This window comes from Protopterus annectens, chromosome 5.part0, assembly GCF_019279795.1.
Source record: "Protopterus annectens isolate FY-2018-M chromosome 5.part0, PAN1.0, whole genome shotgun sequence".
In the NCBI taxonomy this organism is placed as follows: Eukaryota; Metazoa; Chordata; order Ceratodontiformes; family Protopteridae; genus Protopterus; species Protopterus annectens.
Window position 1 is genome coordinate 1,301,283,372 of NC_056735.1, and position 17,154 is coordinate 1,301,300,525.

A 17,154-nucleotide genomic window follows, 5' to 3' on the forward strand; every position below is an offset into this window, starting at 1 on the left:
TGTTTGTACTGTAGGTTTTTTATTATACTGCTTTATTTTTGTTTTAATATATATAATAATGGGCTCTTGGAACAAGGACTTCCACCATTACAAAAGCCCCACTAGTCACCTAGCATTAAAGGTGTGAATTCATGCAAAGGGAGAACATGGTAAAACTATGAATGCCTATTTGTGACATAAAATTCCTGTGCCATCACTAAAAATTTTTGAGAAGCCTCCATTTTACTATACTCCCTAACTTTCAAAAAAAATGGTGAAGTTTTTGTTCACAGACAAACACATACACTCACACACAAGAAAGTGTAGTTATCAGCTGAAAATAGTTGCAAGCTCTATTTTCATTTAAGTTGAGAAAACAAAACATATGTGACATTGCTGCTGTTTTGATTTATATTTCAGTGAAATACAGACAAACCAAAGTGAACAAGTCAGGGCAGGTGTTGAAAAATACAGCATTTTGCAGATATGTACAGCTCCTAGTCAATGTTGATCTCTATGTTGGTCATTTCTTACACATGGCCTGATGTGTTTTTTCTCTTTGCACTTTGAATAATTTGATATAGCTGACATGTAAAACAAGTTTGCAGGCAGTTTAGAACATTAATGTGACTATTTTAAGCCCGCAGACATCCTGGATGGGGGAAAGAATGGCTTTTTCTCTGTAGCAAGGCCATTTCTACAGCATAGGCAGAGCAGCATAAAAGATTGATGAGAAGCTGGGGTTTACAACTTTCACAGGGTTTTTTTTTACTGAGAGTGCACAGCCTGAGTGAGATGTTTTATTGTTAAATTATTTTTTATTTTCTCAGTGCTGACCAAATGCATGTGGTTCCACTATGACTTATCAAGTTACAACTCAATAATGATCCATCTCACTGAGAATGACTGGCCAAGAGTGTCGTCTGACATAAATTAAATGTGTTTCTTGGAGGCAGCTAGCACTGGCAGTCCTAAATGTATAGATACCTTCTCCCAGATACACCACATAAAAAAGAAAGCATATTTCAAAAGAAAGGGATCCGTGCCGGTACACACTTACCACATGAAGAGGAATGTGGTCAAAGTTCAATTCATTCGGTTAAGTAGATTGACTTCAGATAATGGAGTATTTGCTGAAGAAGCGACTTTACTCAAAAAAGTTATTCATAGAAAGAGGCTACAGTGAAGATTGGTTAGGGCAAATAGAACTTTAGGTACAGAAATTAAGATTTGGTGTTGCACATCCAATATTGTGTTCGTGATTTTCAGACACCAACTGGACAATTGCACTTTCAGGATGCAAGTGGAACAGATTGCAAATATTTTTTGTCTTTCCCATTGCCCACATGTCAAGAAATGTGGGCAGTTAAACAGTGCATACAAGAAATTGGAAAGTTATCTTCGGAAACCATGATTTAGCTAAATAAATAGGTGGTAGACATATGTTTTCGTTCAAGAAAACTGTCAACATTAAACATTATGTGAAAGGAATGAGAAGTTGGAAGTAAAGAAAATATCATCATTACCCCCAGGGACTTTCCAATGTGGACACTGTGAGCAATGCTGTCACTTTTGTAACTCCTCTTGTGTCCATTTTAAACATTTGGATGTGACTATATGGGCTAGAGAGAGATATGATGGTTCATCCAACCATGTGGTGTATGCAGCTATTTGTGAATCATGTTGTTGTTTTTACATAGGCAAAACTATTAAGCATTTAAAAAGAAGAATCTATGAACACTTGTTAGCCATCAAGAAAAAGAATTTTTGTAATGCTTTGGCTAAGCACACTTACATGTAAAGATTTCAAGAAATTTTCTTTTTTTGTATTAGATTCTGTTTCTGTCGAGGATTTCAGTGGTGACATTAAGATACTACTAGAGTGTAAGCAGTCTGGCAGATCAAGCTGAATGCTGATAAACTGCCTGTTTTAAATGAATCAATTAATATCAGAGCTTTGGCTGGCTAACATCTACCTGAAATCAGCTGGACGTATAAGTGAATTTAAGTACACTTTTATCTACTCTTTTGCATATAGTACTGTATTTAATTTATTTATTTGTGCTTTTCACTGAATATTAACTCAACTGAAGTTGTGGCTGTCTCTCTACAGAGTACTTTTTAGAATTTCTGTGTAGCCATTGATAGCAGTGAAGGGTAGTTTCAGCTCATCACTGACATCCTTGCCTTATATAAGTGGTACATTTTGAGTTATTTCTGCTTAATATCAGAGCTTTGGCCGACTAACATCTACCTGAAATCAGCTGGACGTATAAGTGAATTTAAGTACACTTTTATCTGCCCTTTTGCATATAGTATTGTATTTAATTTATTTATTTGTGTTTGTCACTGAATATTAACTCAACTGAAGTTGTGGCTGTCTCTCTACAGAGTTCTTTTTAGAATTTCTGTGTAGCCATTGATAACAGTGGGGGGTAGTTTCAGCTCATCACTGACATTCTGTCTTGCCTTATATAAGTGGTACATTTTGAGTTATCTCTGCTTAATATCAGAGCTTTGGCCGACTAACATCTACCTGAAATCATCTGGACGTATAAGTGAATTTAAGTACACTTTTATCTGCTCTTTGCATACAGTACTGTATTTAATTTATTTGTGTTTTTCACTGAATATTAACTCAACTGAAGTTGTGGCTGTCTCTCTACAGCTAGTTCCCTACCTACCCTCCCTGTTCTTGTTTTGGTGTTAATGTTGGTGGCTTTGAAATTGCCTGCCCCTCTGGTAGATTTGTATTTGGATACTCCTTCTGGGCCCATCTCATTTGCTCACTCAACTGAGTGCAGTGAGATCATATTCTGATTTTAGGCACTCCTATTGTATACAGAGAGAGCATTTGGGAAGGACAACCCCTGTAGCATCTTAATCCTGCTCTGTTCCCTCCCTCAAAATAAAACAAAAAAAAATAAAACAAAAAAAAAAAATATATATATAGATATATATATATATATATATATATATATATATATATATATATATATATATATTTTATTCAGCTGCTCTTACTGTAACTGTCTTAGTTGCTCTTCTGCGTGCTGTTATCTGTTCAGTCGCTCTTACTCTGCACTTATTACTGCTTGTTAGTAGCCTTCTAATTTACTGCCTTCTGCACTTGTGTTTTAGCCAGTTGTTAATTTAATTGCATTTATTTGAACTGTATTTGCCATAGTGTTGCTACACACTTGGGTGTGCTGGCCTGCACTACAATTTGCATTGTATTTACTGCTGTTTTAGCTGCTTTTCTGTAACAAAAAATAAAAATAAAAAATTCTAAGCTTGTTTCCTGCCTTTCCTGTAACTAGTCAAGTCCAGATACAGACTTGCTGTATCCAGGACTGTTGATAAGCTTCTGAGCCCCCCAAGCCTTTTTGTGTTTAAGGGCAGCTTTCTAGCTTATCAGTGGGGTGGTAAGTATTAGGTAGCCTATCTACCATGGGAAGAGTGGGTTTTTTGCCCTGAAATTGTAGTTCATTGGCCGTTTGGGCAGTTTTTTCCTCTCTTTCTACTTTCTGGTTAAAAGCCCATTTTGCGTTTGGTCACTGCCTTTCCTAAAACTAGTGTAGTCCAGGTACAGATTTGCTGTATCCGGGACTGTTGGTAAACTTCTAAGCCCCCCCCCCCCAAGCCCTTCTGTGTTGGAGGCCCAGAAATTAAAATTTATTGGCCGTTTGGGAAGCTTTTCTATCTCTTTCAACCTTCTGATTTAAAAGTCTCTTTGCACTTGTTTCCTGCCTTTCCTGTTACTAGTCTAGTCCAGCTACAGATTTGCTGTATCCAGGACTGTTTGTAAGCTTCTGAGCCCCTCAAGCCTTTCCGTGTTGGAGGGAAGCCTTCTAGCTTATCAGTGGGAAAAGTAAGCAGCAGGTAGTTTATCTACCACAAGAGGAGTGGTCCCTGGCCCAGAAATTGTAGCTACTGGCTGTTTGAGCAGTTTGTTTCCATCTCTTTCAACTTTCTGGTTTGAAAGCCGCACTTGTGCCTGTTTCCCGCCTTTCCTATAACTAGCCTAGTCCTGTTACAGAGTTGCTGTATCCAGGATTGTTAGTAAGCTTCTAAGCCCCCAAGCCTTTCTGTGTTGGAGGGAATCCTTCTAGCCTATCAGTGGGAGTAGTAAGCACTAGGTAGCCTATCCTCCATGGGAAGACTGAGTTTTGGCCCAGAAATTGTAGTTTATTTGGCTGTTTGGGTAGTTTTCCATCTCTTTCAACTTGCTGGCTTAAAAGCCTACGTTTGTACTTGTTCCCCACCTTTCCTGTAACTAGTCTAGTCCAGGTACAGATTTGCTGTATCCAGGACTCTTTGTAAGCTTCTGAGCCCCCCAAGCCTTTCTGTGTTGGAAGAAAGCCTTCTAGCTTATCAGTGGAAGTGGTAAGCACTAGGTAGCCTGTCTACCATGAAAGGAGAGGTTCTTGGCCCAGAAATTGCAGTTTATTGACCATTTGGACAGTTTGTCCATCTCTTTCAACTTTCTGGTTTAAAAGACCACATCTGCGCTTGTTTCCCATCTTTCCTGTAACTAACCTACTGGGTAGCACTAGAAAGCCTTAAACTGATACAAGCCTTCTAGCTTAGAAGAAAGACTTTGGAGTGATTAAGTATCAGTTTTCTGTACTTTCTTGCTGTACTTAACTGTTTTCCACCTAAACACAGATTTTCCAGCATTTATTGCGATTTAAAAGCTTGTTTTTTTCACATATTGTACTTATTTGACCATCTGCACTTTAAAAAGTTGTTTTTTGTTTAAATAATTTAACTGTTGTAGGCTACAAACTAAAGTGCGATAGCCTTTTCTGATCGTTTGTAGTCATTTAAAGCTGTTTTAAGTGTATTTTTTACTGTTTTTGCCTTATCTTTTCAAAAAAACAAAAAAAAAATTCCTTGTTTCTCGCCTTTCTAAGTTAGTATAGTCAAATTTTCAGGCTAGTGTTGAATTCAGGGCTGTGATACTAGTTTCTGAGTTGCCAGTACCTTACTTGGATAGAAGGAAGTTTCTCTGTTCACCTGTGAGAGAGGGGAGCTTTGAGCAACCTATCTGTCCCTGGAGGAGTGGTTCCAGCCCAGAAGTTAGTAGTTTATTGGCCATTTTGGGCTAATTTCTATCTCTTTCATTTCCCTACTATAAAAACCGCGTTTGCACGCAGTGCCATTAGCTATGGTTAAATTATTCCCGGCTCCACTAAGTCTCCTCTTCAGTTTTTCTCTTGAAACTAGTCTAACTCTCAACCTAAGCACTCAAAAAGCATCTTACAGCCCAGCACTTGCTCATACCTAATAGCAAGCACTAATATACCCTGACACTGACTGCCCAGCAGGGCAAGGCTCTTTATTCACCCCTCAACAACCAAGCGACTAAGCAGCTCACCCTACTATTCAGGCATGACCAAAGGGCAACTTCAGGTGCACTCTCCAGTCCAGCTAGTGAATCTGGGTATCCTGAGGCAATGTTACAACTGCCTCATGTACACAGACAACCCTCTCCTCCTACCACAAAACACTAACATATGCAAGAGATGCAATTATACAGCCAAACTGAAAGCTAAGCTGTCTCCACCCAAGACTGGAACAGGCAGTCAAGAGGAGAAGGTTAACACTTGCACCACACCTCCAGTCACACACAGACCTACTAAAACAGCACTGGCAAAAAATACACATAAATACACAAAATCATACTCAGAGGTGCTAAATAAAAACCTGCAAAAGCATCAGAGACCTCCAAAGCAGACACCCAAACAACCTGCACTTCCCGTCACAAACCAGACAACACATAAAACACAAAATCAGTGTGCCGCACAATCACAGCCCTTAAGGCGAAATAACATACCTAACACACTAGTAATAGGTGACTCTATAGTCAGGCACATTGATGTCCCACTCACTAGGCTGGACAAGCAGAAGGTTACTATTAGCTGCCTGTCGGGAGCCAGAATCCGCCACATAACACAAGCACTCAGGTCACTCCAGAACAAGTACAAATGTGACTCTGTCATTGTTCATGTTGGTGTGAATGACCTGAGCCATACCTCCCTGGACTACATGAAAAGAGACATGGAAGAGCTCTCTGATCACATAGCCCAGGCTGGTATGACCCTGACCCTGAGTAGCATCCTGCCCTCACCAAGAATGATAGCTCAGTATAAAGAAAAAAATTATCAATTTCAACAATTGGCTAAGCTTCTGGTGTCATTCAAAGGGGATCCAGTGTCTGTCAGCCTGGGACGACATGCTTGACAAGACACGTTGCTTCGCAAGAGATGGCTTGCACCTGTCACCCCTAGGCTTTTGAATACTGGCCAAGGCTCTTGCTGCCCCCATAGTGCCTTTTTTAGGCAAGGCTCAAAAGTCAAACCCACCTCCGTAAACAGCACAATTAACAAAAAACTGAGGGTTATGCTACTCAATGCCAGGAGTTTAAATCTCAAAATGCACATGCTCGAAGCACTCCTCAGTATGGAGAACATTGACATCTGTGCAGTAAATGAAACCTGGTTCAAGGCTCCAGAGAGCACCCCAGCACTACTCGGCTACAACTCATACCACACGTTTCAGCCACAGAACACGGACCGAAACACAAAAGGAGGGGGTGTATCCATATCCATCAAGGATACCTACACCTCCAGGTTAGTGGCACAGCATGATACCTCTGAGATCATCCATGTGCAACTAACATTGGGCATATCTGCAATGCAAATTGTGGCCTGCTACAGATCACCCTCCATGACCCAGGACCACCACTCCACCTTTCTGGAGACACTGGAAAACATGAAGGTCCTACCAAACACCCTGATATTGGGCAATTTCAAATACCCTACCATTCACTGGGAAAACTACTCGAGTACAAATTCCCAGGCCCAGCATTTCCTGGAATTCATCAACTCAAATGCTCTGGATCAGCTGGTAAACTCCCCTACCAGAGGTAAAAACATATTGGACCTGGTCATAACCAACATGGGTGACAGGTGTTCCACACCGGAGGTCAACCTGTCACTGGTAGATCAGACCATAAACTAATCACTCTGGATGTCCACACCCCACCACCACCCCCAACTAAGGAAACCACAGTGAAAAACTTTTCTAAAGCAGATTTCACCTAACTTAAGATAGAGGTGGTAAGTTTCACAGCTCCCACGCTAAAGTATAATGCTGCCCAAGATGCAGAAACCTTTACAAATGCACTCTATGAGCACCTACAAGGATGCATGGGTCGTGCCATCCCTAGCAAAACCAAGACTCACTCCTCTAAGAGAAGGAAACCAGTTTCATGGACCACTGCAATAAATAGTCTATACAACAGAATGAGGAAATTAGTTCAGAAAAAAAGCAAATCCCAAGAAGGAAAGACATCCCTGATCAGTATCAGTAAGAAACTGAGGTCCCTCATGAAATCATCCAAGGCTAACTTTGAAAGAAAAATAGCCAAGGATTCAAAAGATAACCACAAAGCCTTCTTCAGCTATGTTAAGAATCTAAGTGGCAACTCACAGATATGCACTGAACTAGTGCAAAATAGCACAAAATATACTGAATCTACTGATATTGCCGACATCCTGGCAGATAGATTCAGTGCAAACCTCACCCCTCTCACCTCCAAAAGGGCCCACAACAATACCGGAAAAGTGTAGTGTCCCAAAAATCACAAACGCACATGTGAAAACAGCCCTTTCAAAAGCCAAAAACACAGCATCAATGGGACCAGATGGTGTCCCAGGCTGCGTCTTGCATGAACTACAGAACAAACTAACCCCCTACCTAAACACACTGTTCAACCTCAGCCTCTCCACAGGCTACATGCCCATAGAATGGTGCGCAGCAATGGTTATTCCTCTCCACAAAGTAGGGGCCACAACTGACCCTGGTAACTATTGCCCCATAAGCCTGACTAGCCTAGTCTGCAAGTCTATGGAGTGCATCATCATGGAACTCATTAACAAAGACATTGGGAACCTCCAAACACTTGACCCGACCCAGTTCGGCTTTGTTAAGGGCAGATCATGCCTACTAAACCTGGTTGACTTCTTCGAGACAGTCACCAAGGCCATAGATGAAAGGTGGTTCACACAGCCTACCTTGACCTCGCCAAGGCTTTCGACACCATTCCCCACTCGGGTATTACAGAAAAACTCACCAGCCTGTACATAAACCCCTACATCACGAGATGGGTTGCCAACTGGCTTACAGACAGAACTCACATGGTAAGAATAGCGGGCTCCAGGTCTGACTCTAAACCAGTCACAAGTGGTGTCTCGCAAGGCTCGGTCCTGGGACCCCTAATGTTCGGCATATACTTCTCAGAAGTACAGGCAAATACAGGAGGACTATGACTAACCAAGTTCACTGATGACTGCAAACTGGGAGCCATAATTGACTCTCTGGCTGACATGGGCATCCTCCAAAAGGGCCTTACTGAAACGGACACCTGGTGTCAAAGTCGTGACCTCAAGCTAAATGCCAAAAAATGCATAGTCATCCCAGTTGGGAAAAACAGAACACCCACAAATTACCACATAGGTGGCAGCCCCCTTAATACAGAAGAGGTAATAAGAGATCTGGGGACCCAGGTAGATAGTAATCTTTCCTTTGACAATCATATTGCCAAAGTAGTTAGGAAATCCTTCTATGTGGCCCATCTAATTACTAAAGGGTTCGCATCTAGAAATAAAGAGGTTATAGTGCCCCTCTACTCGTCACTCATTAGACACATCATAGAGTACAATGCCCCATTTGGAATGTACCTCACAAGACACTTCCAACAGCTGGAAAGACCACAAAAGTACCTCACCAAGAGGATTACTGGCCACAAACATATGTCCTATGCAGCCCGACTGAAAAAACTCCGGCTGTACTCAGAGGCATATCGCTTACTCAGAGGTGATCTCTACCTGACTTACAAAGCCATGTCCAACTCAGAATTGATGGACATGCTCCACCTAAAGTAATCCAAGTCACTGCGAGTCACGTGATCTAGTGAGCTAAACCTCGCCACAACAATAAATAGAACATGCTTGAGGGATAGATTCCTGTCACAGAGACTCCCCATGCTTTGGAACAAAATTCCAAATTACATCAGGCAGAGCCCCTCACTAACACTCTTCAAGAGAAACCTTGATGAGTGGATGGGTAACAGAAAATACACCCCTGGGATCACTTCATTGGCTCTGCTTGACAGAGGATCAGTTAATTAATCAATGGGGCAGCGAAAGCTGATGCACTCTGACTAGGCTTATAAATGCCCTTACCTACCTATGAACCTATCAAGTGTTTTTTACTAAGACAAAAGAATTGAAGATGAGATTTTTTTATGGCATTTTAGTCATAAATCAATTGCTAACAAGTAGTACTGCTTAATCAAACTTAACTGCATGCACTTTAGAGCATGAAAGACTAGTAACCAACAGTGTTATGATTTTGGGGCAATGACCACTTTTAGACTGTTTGCATTGGTTGTCTTTATCACAATTATTTGAATGTCTTTTTAAGGGATGTGTGTGTTTTACAAACTTTTTGATGAAGTGCTTGTTGAAACATTAGAGGGAATGAAAGCGCTAAGAAAAAGTCTTCACAGGGTTTTTTTTAGTCATATTTTCGCCTTTTTTTTAGTTTTTCTAGTATACATGGCTGTGACAGAAATCTAGGGCTTTTCAAACTGACACTAAAAGTGCTGTTCTAAAACTGTGATTAATTTATCGAATAGCAAAAACCAAAGCTTGGTGTAAGACATTTATTTATTCGGTTAATTTATTTTTGCTGGTAGGGTTTAACCCATCCACAGCCCCTTATATCTTTGTATATACTAGCACCAAGATCACTGTAACTTAGAGGAAGATTAATTGTCTAAGATACTGCAATCTTGATATCAGTGTATTTAATAAAATACTTTATTTATTCCAGTCTTGAGTGTCAATCTTTAGAGTTTGCAATTTCGGACTGGCACCATTTGTACATTTCCATTCACAGCTTTGATTGCTAAAATAATCTTTAAAATATTTTCAAATGTTAAGATTAGCTTCAGATAACACTAGTTAGTATGCTGTCTTCCTTTATTCCACATACAACCCCTTCTGTCAGCACCTTTATAATACCAATTTATAATTACTGAACTCGGCTAATCTTCTCAGCTAGCCATGTATGTTTACTCACTTGTAGATTTAATACTATTTTAATCTCGTAAGACTGCATGTCTCAACCAATAGCAGATTATAATAAGGCCGATTTGGCTGGGCAGCTGGAGCCTATGATTTCAGGGGCCCTATACAGCACAGTGCAAATGTAATTATCATGACTAACTAACTTTATTAAAAAATAAAGAATGGACTTCTAAAGAGTATAAATGTCATCACCAAGAATTTATTCATACTCAACTAGCTGAATGTGTTTGCACACCTCAGTACAAATCCATTATGACCCCATATACTTTAACCTAGTGTGCCATCGAATGTTAATGGAAAAAAAGTTTTAAATCTTACGTCATATATCAGACATCACACATTATCATTCATGTATTATCTTGCATATGATGGGTATGGCCATTCTAGAACCAAATGGAATAGATTATTTTGAGCACAAAAAGGGAAAATGGCTAGGCTTAAAGTGGCCTGCAAGGGCAGCTAGCCTTGTACTTACCTATGAACCCATCTTGAAAAAAAATACAAAGGCAGACACTTGCTTCATGGGGAATAGGTCAAGGGGAAAAGGTGGGGATGTATTCCTCAAATGCAATGATTACTGGCCAACCAGAATCCAAGGACTTAATCTCGGAGTGTTCATAGGTTCATAGGTAGGTACTAGGCTATTGGCCCTAGGGCCTATATAAGCCTAGCCAAAAAATGTACCCTGGCTTTCACCACCCAAGAAAATTATTTTCCTGTGCCCCTGTCGAGCAGAGCCACAGAAGTGATCCCTGGGGTGAATTTCCCATTTCCCATCCAATCATCAAGATTCTTCTTGAAGAGTGCTAATGAGGAGCTTTGTTTGACATAGATAGGTAGTCTGTTCCAGAGTATGGGAACAGACTACCTATTGGGACCAGATGGTATTATATTCAATGACTGGCCTAATAAGGTCTGAGTAAAGGTGACAATGATATCCCTATTACTAGACACAAACCCTTTAAAGCCACACTTTAAAATGAGTAAACAAGAGAATAAATTGCTTTCATCCACAGCCAACCTTGTGCCCAATTCCCCTTATACAGAGACTGCAATCCTCAGAGATAACTATAGATTTTATAAGACAAAGACCTAAAAAACAATTACATAGCTCACAAACATCTATGATTTGTGCAGAATAGTCCTCATTTTGCATCCTGTTTTTGATTCACTCCTTAAGAAATGTGTAGTTTCTGGCAAATGTTGAGGATTACAATCATTAACTAATAGCAGACATTTGAGTTTCAGACTTTATATCCTTCAGAAAATACAATGTAATACAAAAGCTGTTCTAGCAACTTTCTAAGTATATAAGAGAAATCTGTCCCTGATGTTGGGCCTTTGTCCCTCATTATTTCTATCTTTGTCTTTACTTCCTGCACTAGCAGGTTGAGAGGTATTATTTTTATTACAGTCACATGAAGTGTAACAATAAAGTGACTACAACTGCTAGGTAGGAGTGAGGGCTTATGTGAATGAAAGTAACTTATCTGCTTGTTTGCTCAGTTTAAACAGTCTGACTTAGCCGGAGTAGACTACATTTGTATGGAATAAATTGGAATCCATAAACTACTATGTGTTTGTGTAAAAGAAACCTGAAATATATTATAGCATCCATAATTACTAATTTTTGCCTTGAAGACACCTGATGTGAACACAGTTGACAGTGCAGCTTTAATTGGTAGGTATGGGGCTAGTATATGGATGGCAACATGTTACTCTTTCTGATGTTATCAAGTTTAGCAGTCATTAGCCTGAGTTTTCAGGACCACTGAGAATTTGTGTAAAGCAAACTGGAATAATTTACTGCGGTTGTTTTTTTTTTAAATGAAAGTCAAGCATTTGACATGAAGATAGTCAAGCGGCTGTAACTGATTGGTGGGGGACATTTGTAGATTATAATGATAGTAGTTTGAATGGTTTTAAATCAGGATGTTGAATTCAAAAGAACATGAGCATTTATGCATCATCCAAGAAAGTAAAGGTATACATGAGTTGGGGCTCCACGCATTAAATACAACCTAGCACCCAAGTACACTTAATCTGCCACTGGTCTCAACTACACATAGAAAGTCCCTTTTCATTCTGTCTTCATTTTCAGTCTCATAGATGGCAACACTTTTGTGGGATTTCACAATAATCTACCATATCTGGGTGTTCACATTAATGCAGTCACATTATTTACACTTCCATTTTTTTCTTTCATTTCCTCATCAGACTGAGTTATTGAAAATTTTAACATTCTAGTAATGCATAACAAATTCAGCATGAAAAACATTTTGTGGCTAGAATAACACAACTTTATATGTTCAAGATCACTGATACGTAAGCCAAACTCCATATCAAGCAGCAATACCTGTAGCTCAATGAACAGTTCAGTACACAGAACAGCTAAATTAAACAGATATTAAAATATGAATAACAATATTAAGATGCAATTACTGAATGTATTACAAACTAACTTTTATTCTGAACAAAATGCATTATCAGGTGGCACATAATATGAATATCCACAATAATACTGTTGTAGAATTTGATTTTAGTGGCATTTAGTGACAAAGTATAATACAATGTAGGCATTTTATTAGCGGCATAGCCCAATGCTACACTCCCACATGTAGGGCAAAACCATGCACACTTTACATAACTATAGTCAATACAAGGTTAGTGCATGTTTTGGAAAATGCAGCTCCAGAAAAGTAGCAATTTCATTAAATGCCATTTCAGCCCACCTTCAGTGATGAAATGGCATTCAGAGAAGTAACCTTTGAAATGTTATCAGGCTCATAAGAAACATAATTCTTCAGAAGTGCAAAGTCCTGCTCCAACGGAAATTTCACTAACTGAGTGTTAAGGATGTGTATCTACGTGAATAATTTGTGTAGGCTCAAAACCAAAATCTTTTCATCACATGGCTTCATGATATGTAATTCTTCAGTTATGTATATGCATGTGAGTTCACACAACAGATTATTTTTTCGATGTAAACTAGTTCATTCCTAAGTTTAAGTATAATGTTAAGTAATTAAATGAAAGACACAGATTTGTCACAGCCCAAAATGGACAGAAATATTAATAGATATATGAATATGTTTTTTCATTTTTTTAATTGCATTTATTTTTGTACTGCTACTGCTTTTCTGTTTATATTATCAGGCATTGTTAGCAACTAATTTTGACATCAACGATCAGTCAGGCTTTTAGTCTTTTTATATCCATTTTATAGTCTTCTGTATTTATGCCACATATTTTTCAGCTAGTATCCTGTCGTCTCTATCAGAAACTTGACTGATGAAGTAGTCCATCTTTATGATGATTTAGACAGTAAAAAGCTCTTCATTTCTTTTGTGCATTTTATCCAAGAGATGCATATTTATATTAGTATCTACCCTTTTCTCCCACTTTGTACAAAGGTAGGGGGTGCCACATCAACAGTGGCCATTATCTAAAGCTAATATTCGCACAACCGGGGGGCTACAACCAATGTTTATAGTACAAGTTACCACTGGAATTAGATCACCTCACTGCCCTGCTTGACTCTGAATTTTTAACAGTAAATGTGCTTTGTAGTCAAGTACAACATACTGGTACAATTTGAACTGAACTGCTAAGGTAAGTAGTAGCATAACATCCCTAGGTAATAACTAGCTGGAAGCACATATAGCCACATTACTAACCAGATTACTCATGCTGCATACACTAGTGCCAATTGACAAATACCTACAATCCCAAAACAGACTTAAGTTAAGACGTGGCCTTGTAAAGAGCAATTCTGTTTGTTTCTTTCCAGTAGTATAGTGTAGCATATCAGCCAGAAATAGTATTGGATTTAAAACTTAAGAATTGTGTGAATTCTGATTTCATGTCATGTCATCATTCTGAAGGTGGCTTTGTACAAAATCAATTCTAGCTCTTAGTACATAGTGCATTCTTAATTCCAGTTCTGATAAAGTAAAGAAAAAAGGCCTTACTCGGACATTACTCAATAATTTTACAATATTGGACACTGACTCATTGTCTATATTATTAAACAGTTACATCACTACTAATTAAAAGTGTAATAAATATTTTATATTTGGATGACAAATGTAATGCAAACAACTCAGGATAGCAGCTGCACCAATGGACTTACTTTCATGAATTGTGGTCTAACAGATTGTAAAGTTTCACATAGTATAATAACCTTCTTTTGTTTTATTAGATACGTCTCTGTATTGCAACTTATAAATGTTAGTTGTCATTTACAGATCATTTATAAGAGTTTTTATCACATAATCATTGCAGCTATAACAGTTTTACTATAGCTTAAGTACAGCAAATCAGATTATCAATGTCTTTGTAAAGGGCTTGAATTATATTGCTATGACTTCATTAAATCTTTCTGTACATAAATTATCTCCTTCTGCTGTAAATAAGTAAAAACAATAAATATCTCATAGTAAAAGTGCACACCAAGTTTGGACATAAAAAATTAAAGAAATTGCTAAATGCTAGCTAAACCTATTGCTGAAAATACTAATGTTTTTTACACTTGTTTGCAACTGCCTGACACTACATTTCATTCAAATTAACAGCAGCACCTTAGCAGAACTTAAGGGTATAAAATATCATGAAATAAAATATGTAGCTCTCATTGTCTATATTTGCTACCAGTTATTTTGCAGTGTGTGAATGTGTGTGGCGTTTGGTGTGTGTGTGTGTGTGTGTGTGTGTGTGTGTGTGTGTGTGTGTGTGTGTGTGTGTGTGTGTATGTGTCTGTGTGCGTGTATGTGTATGTGTGTGTGCATGCACATATATGTATATTGTTTGTTTAAATGCAAACTGGAGTAACTTGTGTTGGGGAAAATTCTCACAGAAAGTTAGTCAGGAAAAGTAATTTGTCTTCGTTAGCTCATTTCTCATTACTGCTATGTAAATAAGGATGCCTAATCAGAGGAATTAAGGAAGACAGTTTCTCAAGTGGGGGATGACCAAACAGGTAAGGAAGAGCTTGTCTGTAGGTCCTGGAGGCATGGAGCATGACTGCTCAATCTTGGCCAAGTATGAAATTGAAATATCTGTTATGCATTGTTGAAAAATGGGCCTGGTAGAGGCCTGCAGCCTTGGACTTTTTCTCAAAAGCAGGCCATTTGCATGAATTGCTTTATGAAACTATGCCTATGGTGAAGAGAAATATTTTGCTTTGTTAAACAGACAAGTGAACTGTCATCTTTTGTTCATACTTGTGGGTCTTTCATATAACCAGTTTCTCCACTGCTTCCTTAAGCTTACAACTTATATACACATACCTCACACACACACACACACACACACACACACACACACACACACACACACACACACACACACACACACACACACACACACACACACTCAATTTTTCAGCTGAGTGTGATCACATCGGACATTTTACACTGAAGCTAAGCACCTCTGATTAGGTCAGCCAGTATGAAACTCAATCTGTTTCTCATCTTGAATCAGATCTTGTCAAATCTGAATGTTAAATCTCTGTGCAGATAATCCAGAGGCACAGGTATGTGTCAACAACCATGCCATTTTTTGTGCTCTGGATCAGGCTACCCAAATCCTCTCCGCACATGTCCACTCTGTTCATATCAGTCCTCACAGACTCCATTACAATGAGCAGTAAAGGCTAAATTGCAAAATGCAGATGGATGCCCTTTATGAAGACAGGTTTAGAAAGTGGATCATTACCTGACTTATCATCAAGTAGTTTCAGATACGAAGACAAGGTTATTTTCCTCTAACATCTCTTCTACATCCAGCGGGCCTACATGGTTAGCCCAGATTGTTTACAGGTTATGCAGTCCAGTTCTGTCTCATGACTCAAAATTTGAGACTGCTATACAATTTCTTTTTTATAAGACTGCCCACTGAAGGTGTCACTTCATCACTTCTCCTAGTATCATCCACTGAACAAGACTTTGATCTGTCTTAAACACGTGTAATGCTTACAGGGCTAATTAAGAAAAGGGTCATTATACCACACAGAATATTAAATTTAGCATTCTTCTTGTTGATGTAAGGTACTATTATTAAAATAAAGACATTAGTATCTCAGAATGCATGCAAAACATTGGTTTAATCTATAATTGTTTTCCTCTATCCTTGTTTCTCAAGCCATGTTGAATGCAAAACACGAGTTTAGACTTAGAAAGTTTAATATATTTTATCATAGATTCCTATGGATCTCCTACCTAGGATCAAGTTTTAGAAGAATGTTTGTAAAATTGGATAACAGTATGATAAAATTATTATAAGCTATATTAGGAAACATTTCACTGCTTACCGATATTGCCTTTGTTTCTTGAATGTATTTTATCCAGCTGCCTTGCACAACAGCATTTGAATCCTTTGCCAGTAACAGAAGTCCTTTAAAGTCTGCAGATGTTGTTATGACTTGCACTGTGAACATAAATATAAAATGTATGTTATTATTTACTTATGAACTTGAAATGTGTGCACATTGCAGGCTTATTTTTTTTACTTCTACAGCTATAAAAACTGTTTTGAACATTTACCAGAACAGAGAAATGTTAATCAGCATTTACACAATTTAAGCCCAAAGCAGCTTAACAAGAAATAATTTTTTCTTCATCCTATAACCACTGTGTGAAATTAAAACTTGCATTATTCATGTTACATGAAATTGTGTCACTTGTTACATTATGTTTGTTTGGTAGTAGAAGACAAAATGCCTATTTAGTTCTCCCACAAATGTATTTAGCATTCTACTCTCTCATTCCCTTCTTCTCCCCTCACCCTTTCTACACTAAGTCATTTCCTCTTAAATGCCTCTGTGGGTTTCTCTTTACACCAGCCATTCCTATAGTCCATTCCATGGTTCCATAACTATCTCTCTAAAGAAGTACTTTCAGAGATCATTTGTTGCATTATGTAGAACTAAACATAAATTTTATCTAGTATTCATTTAACATTTGTCACTTTGAATAATCAGCTTGATTTGAAGTCCTTGCCGTATGATCCTGAGAAA

General features: G+C 38.5%; 1 protein-coding gene across 1 annotated transcript in view; it reads right to left on the reverse strand.

Annotated features, from left to right (window-relative positions):
• The window catches only part of LOC122801635 (putative defense protein Hdd11), a 377,533-nt gene that overhangs the window by 161,729 nt on the left and 198,650 nt on the right, over positions 1-17,154 (reverse strand). The window contains exon 2 of the mRNA XM_044071111.1: positions 16,450-16,565. Coding sequence (XP_043927046.1) covers positions 16,450-16,565 — 116 coding nt within the window. The remainder of the gene's footprint in view (positions 1-16,449; positions 16,566-17,154) is intronic.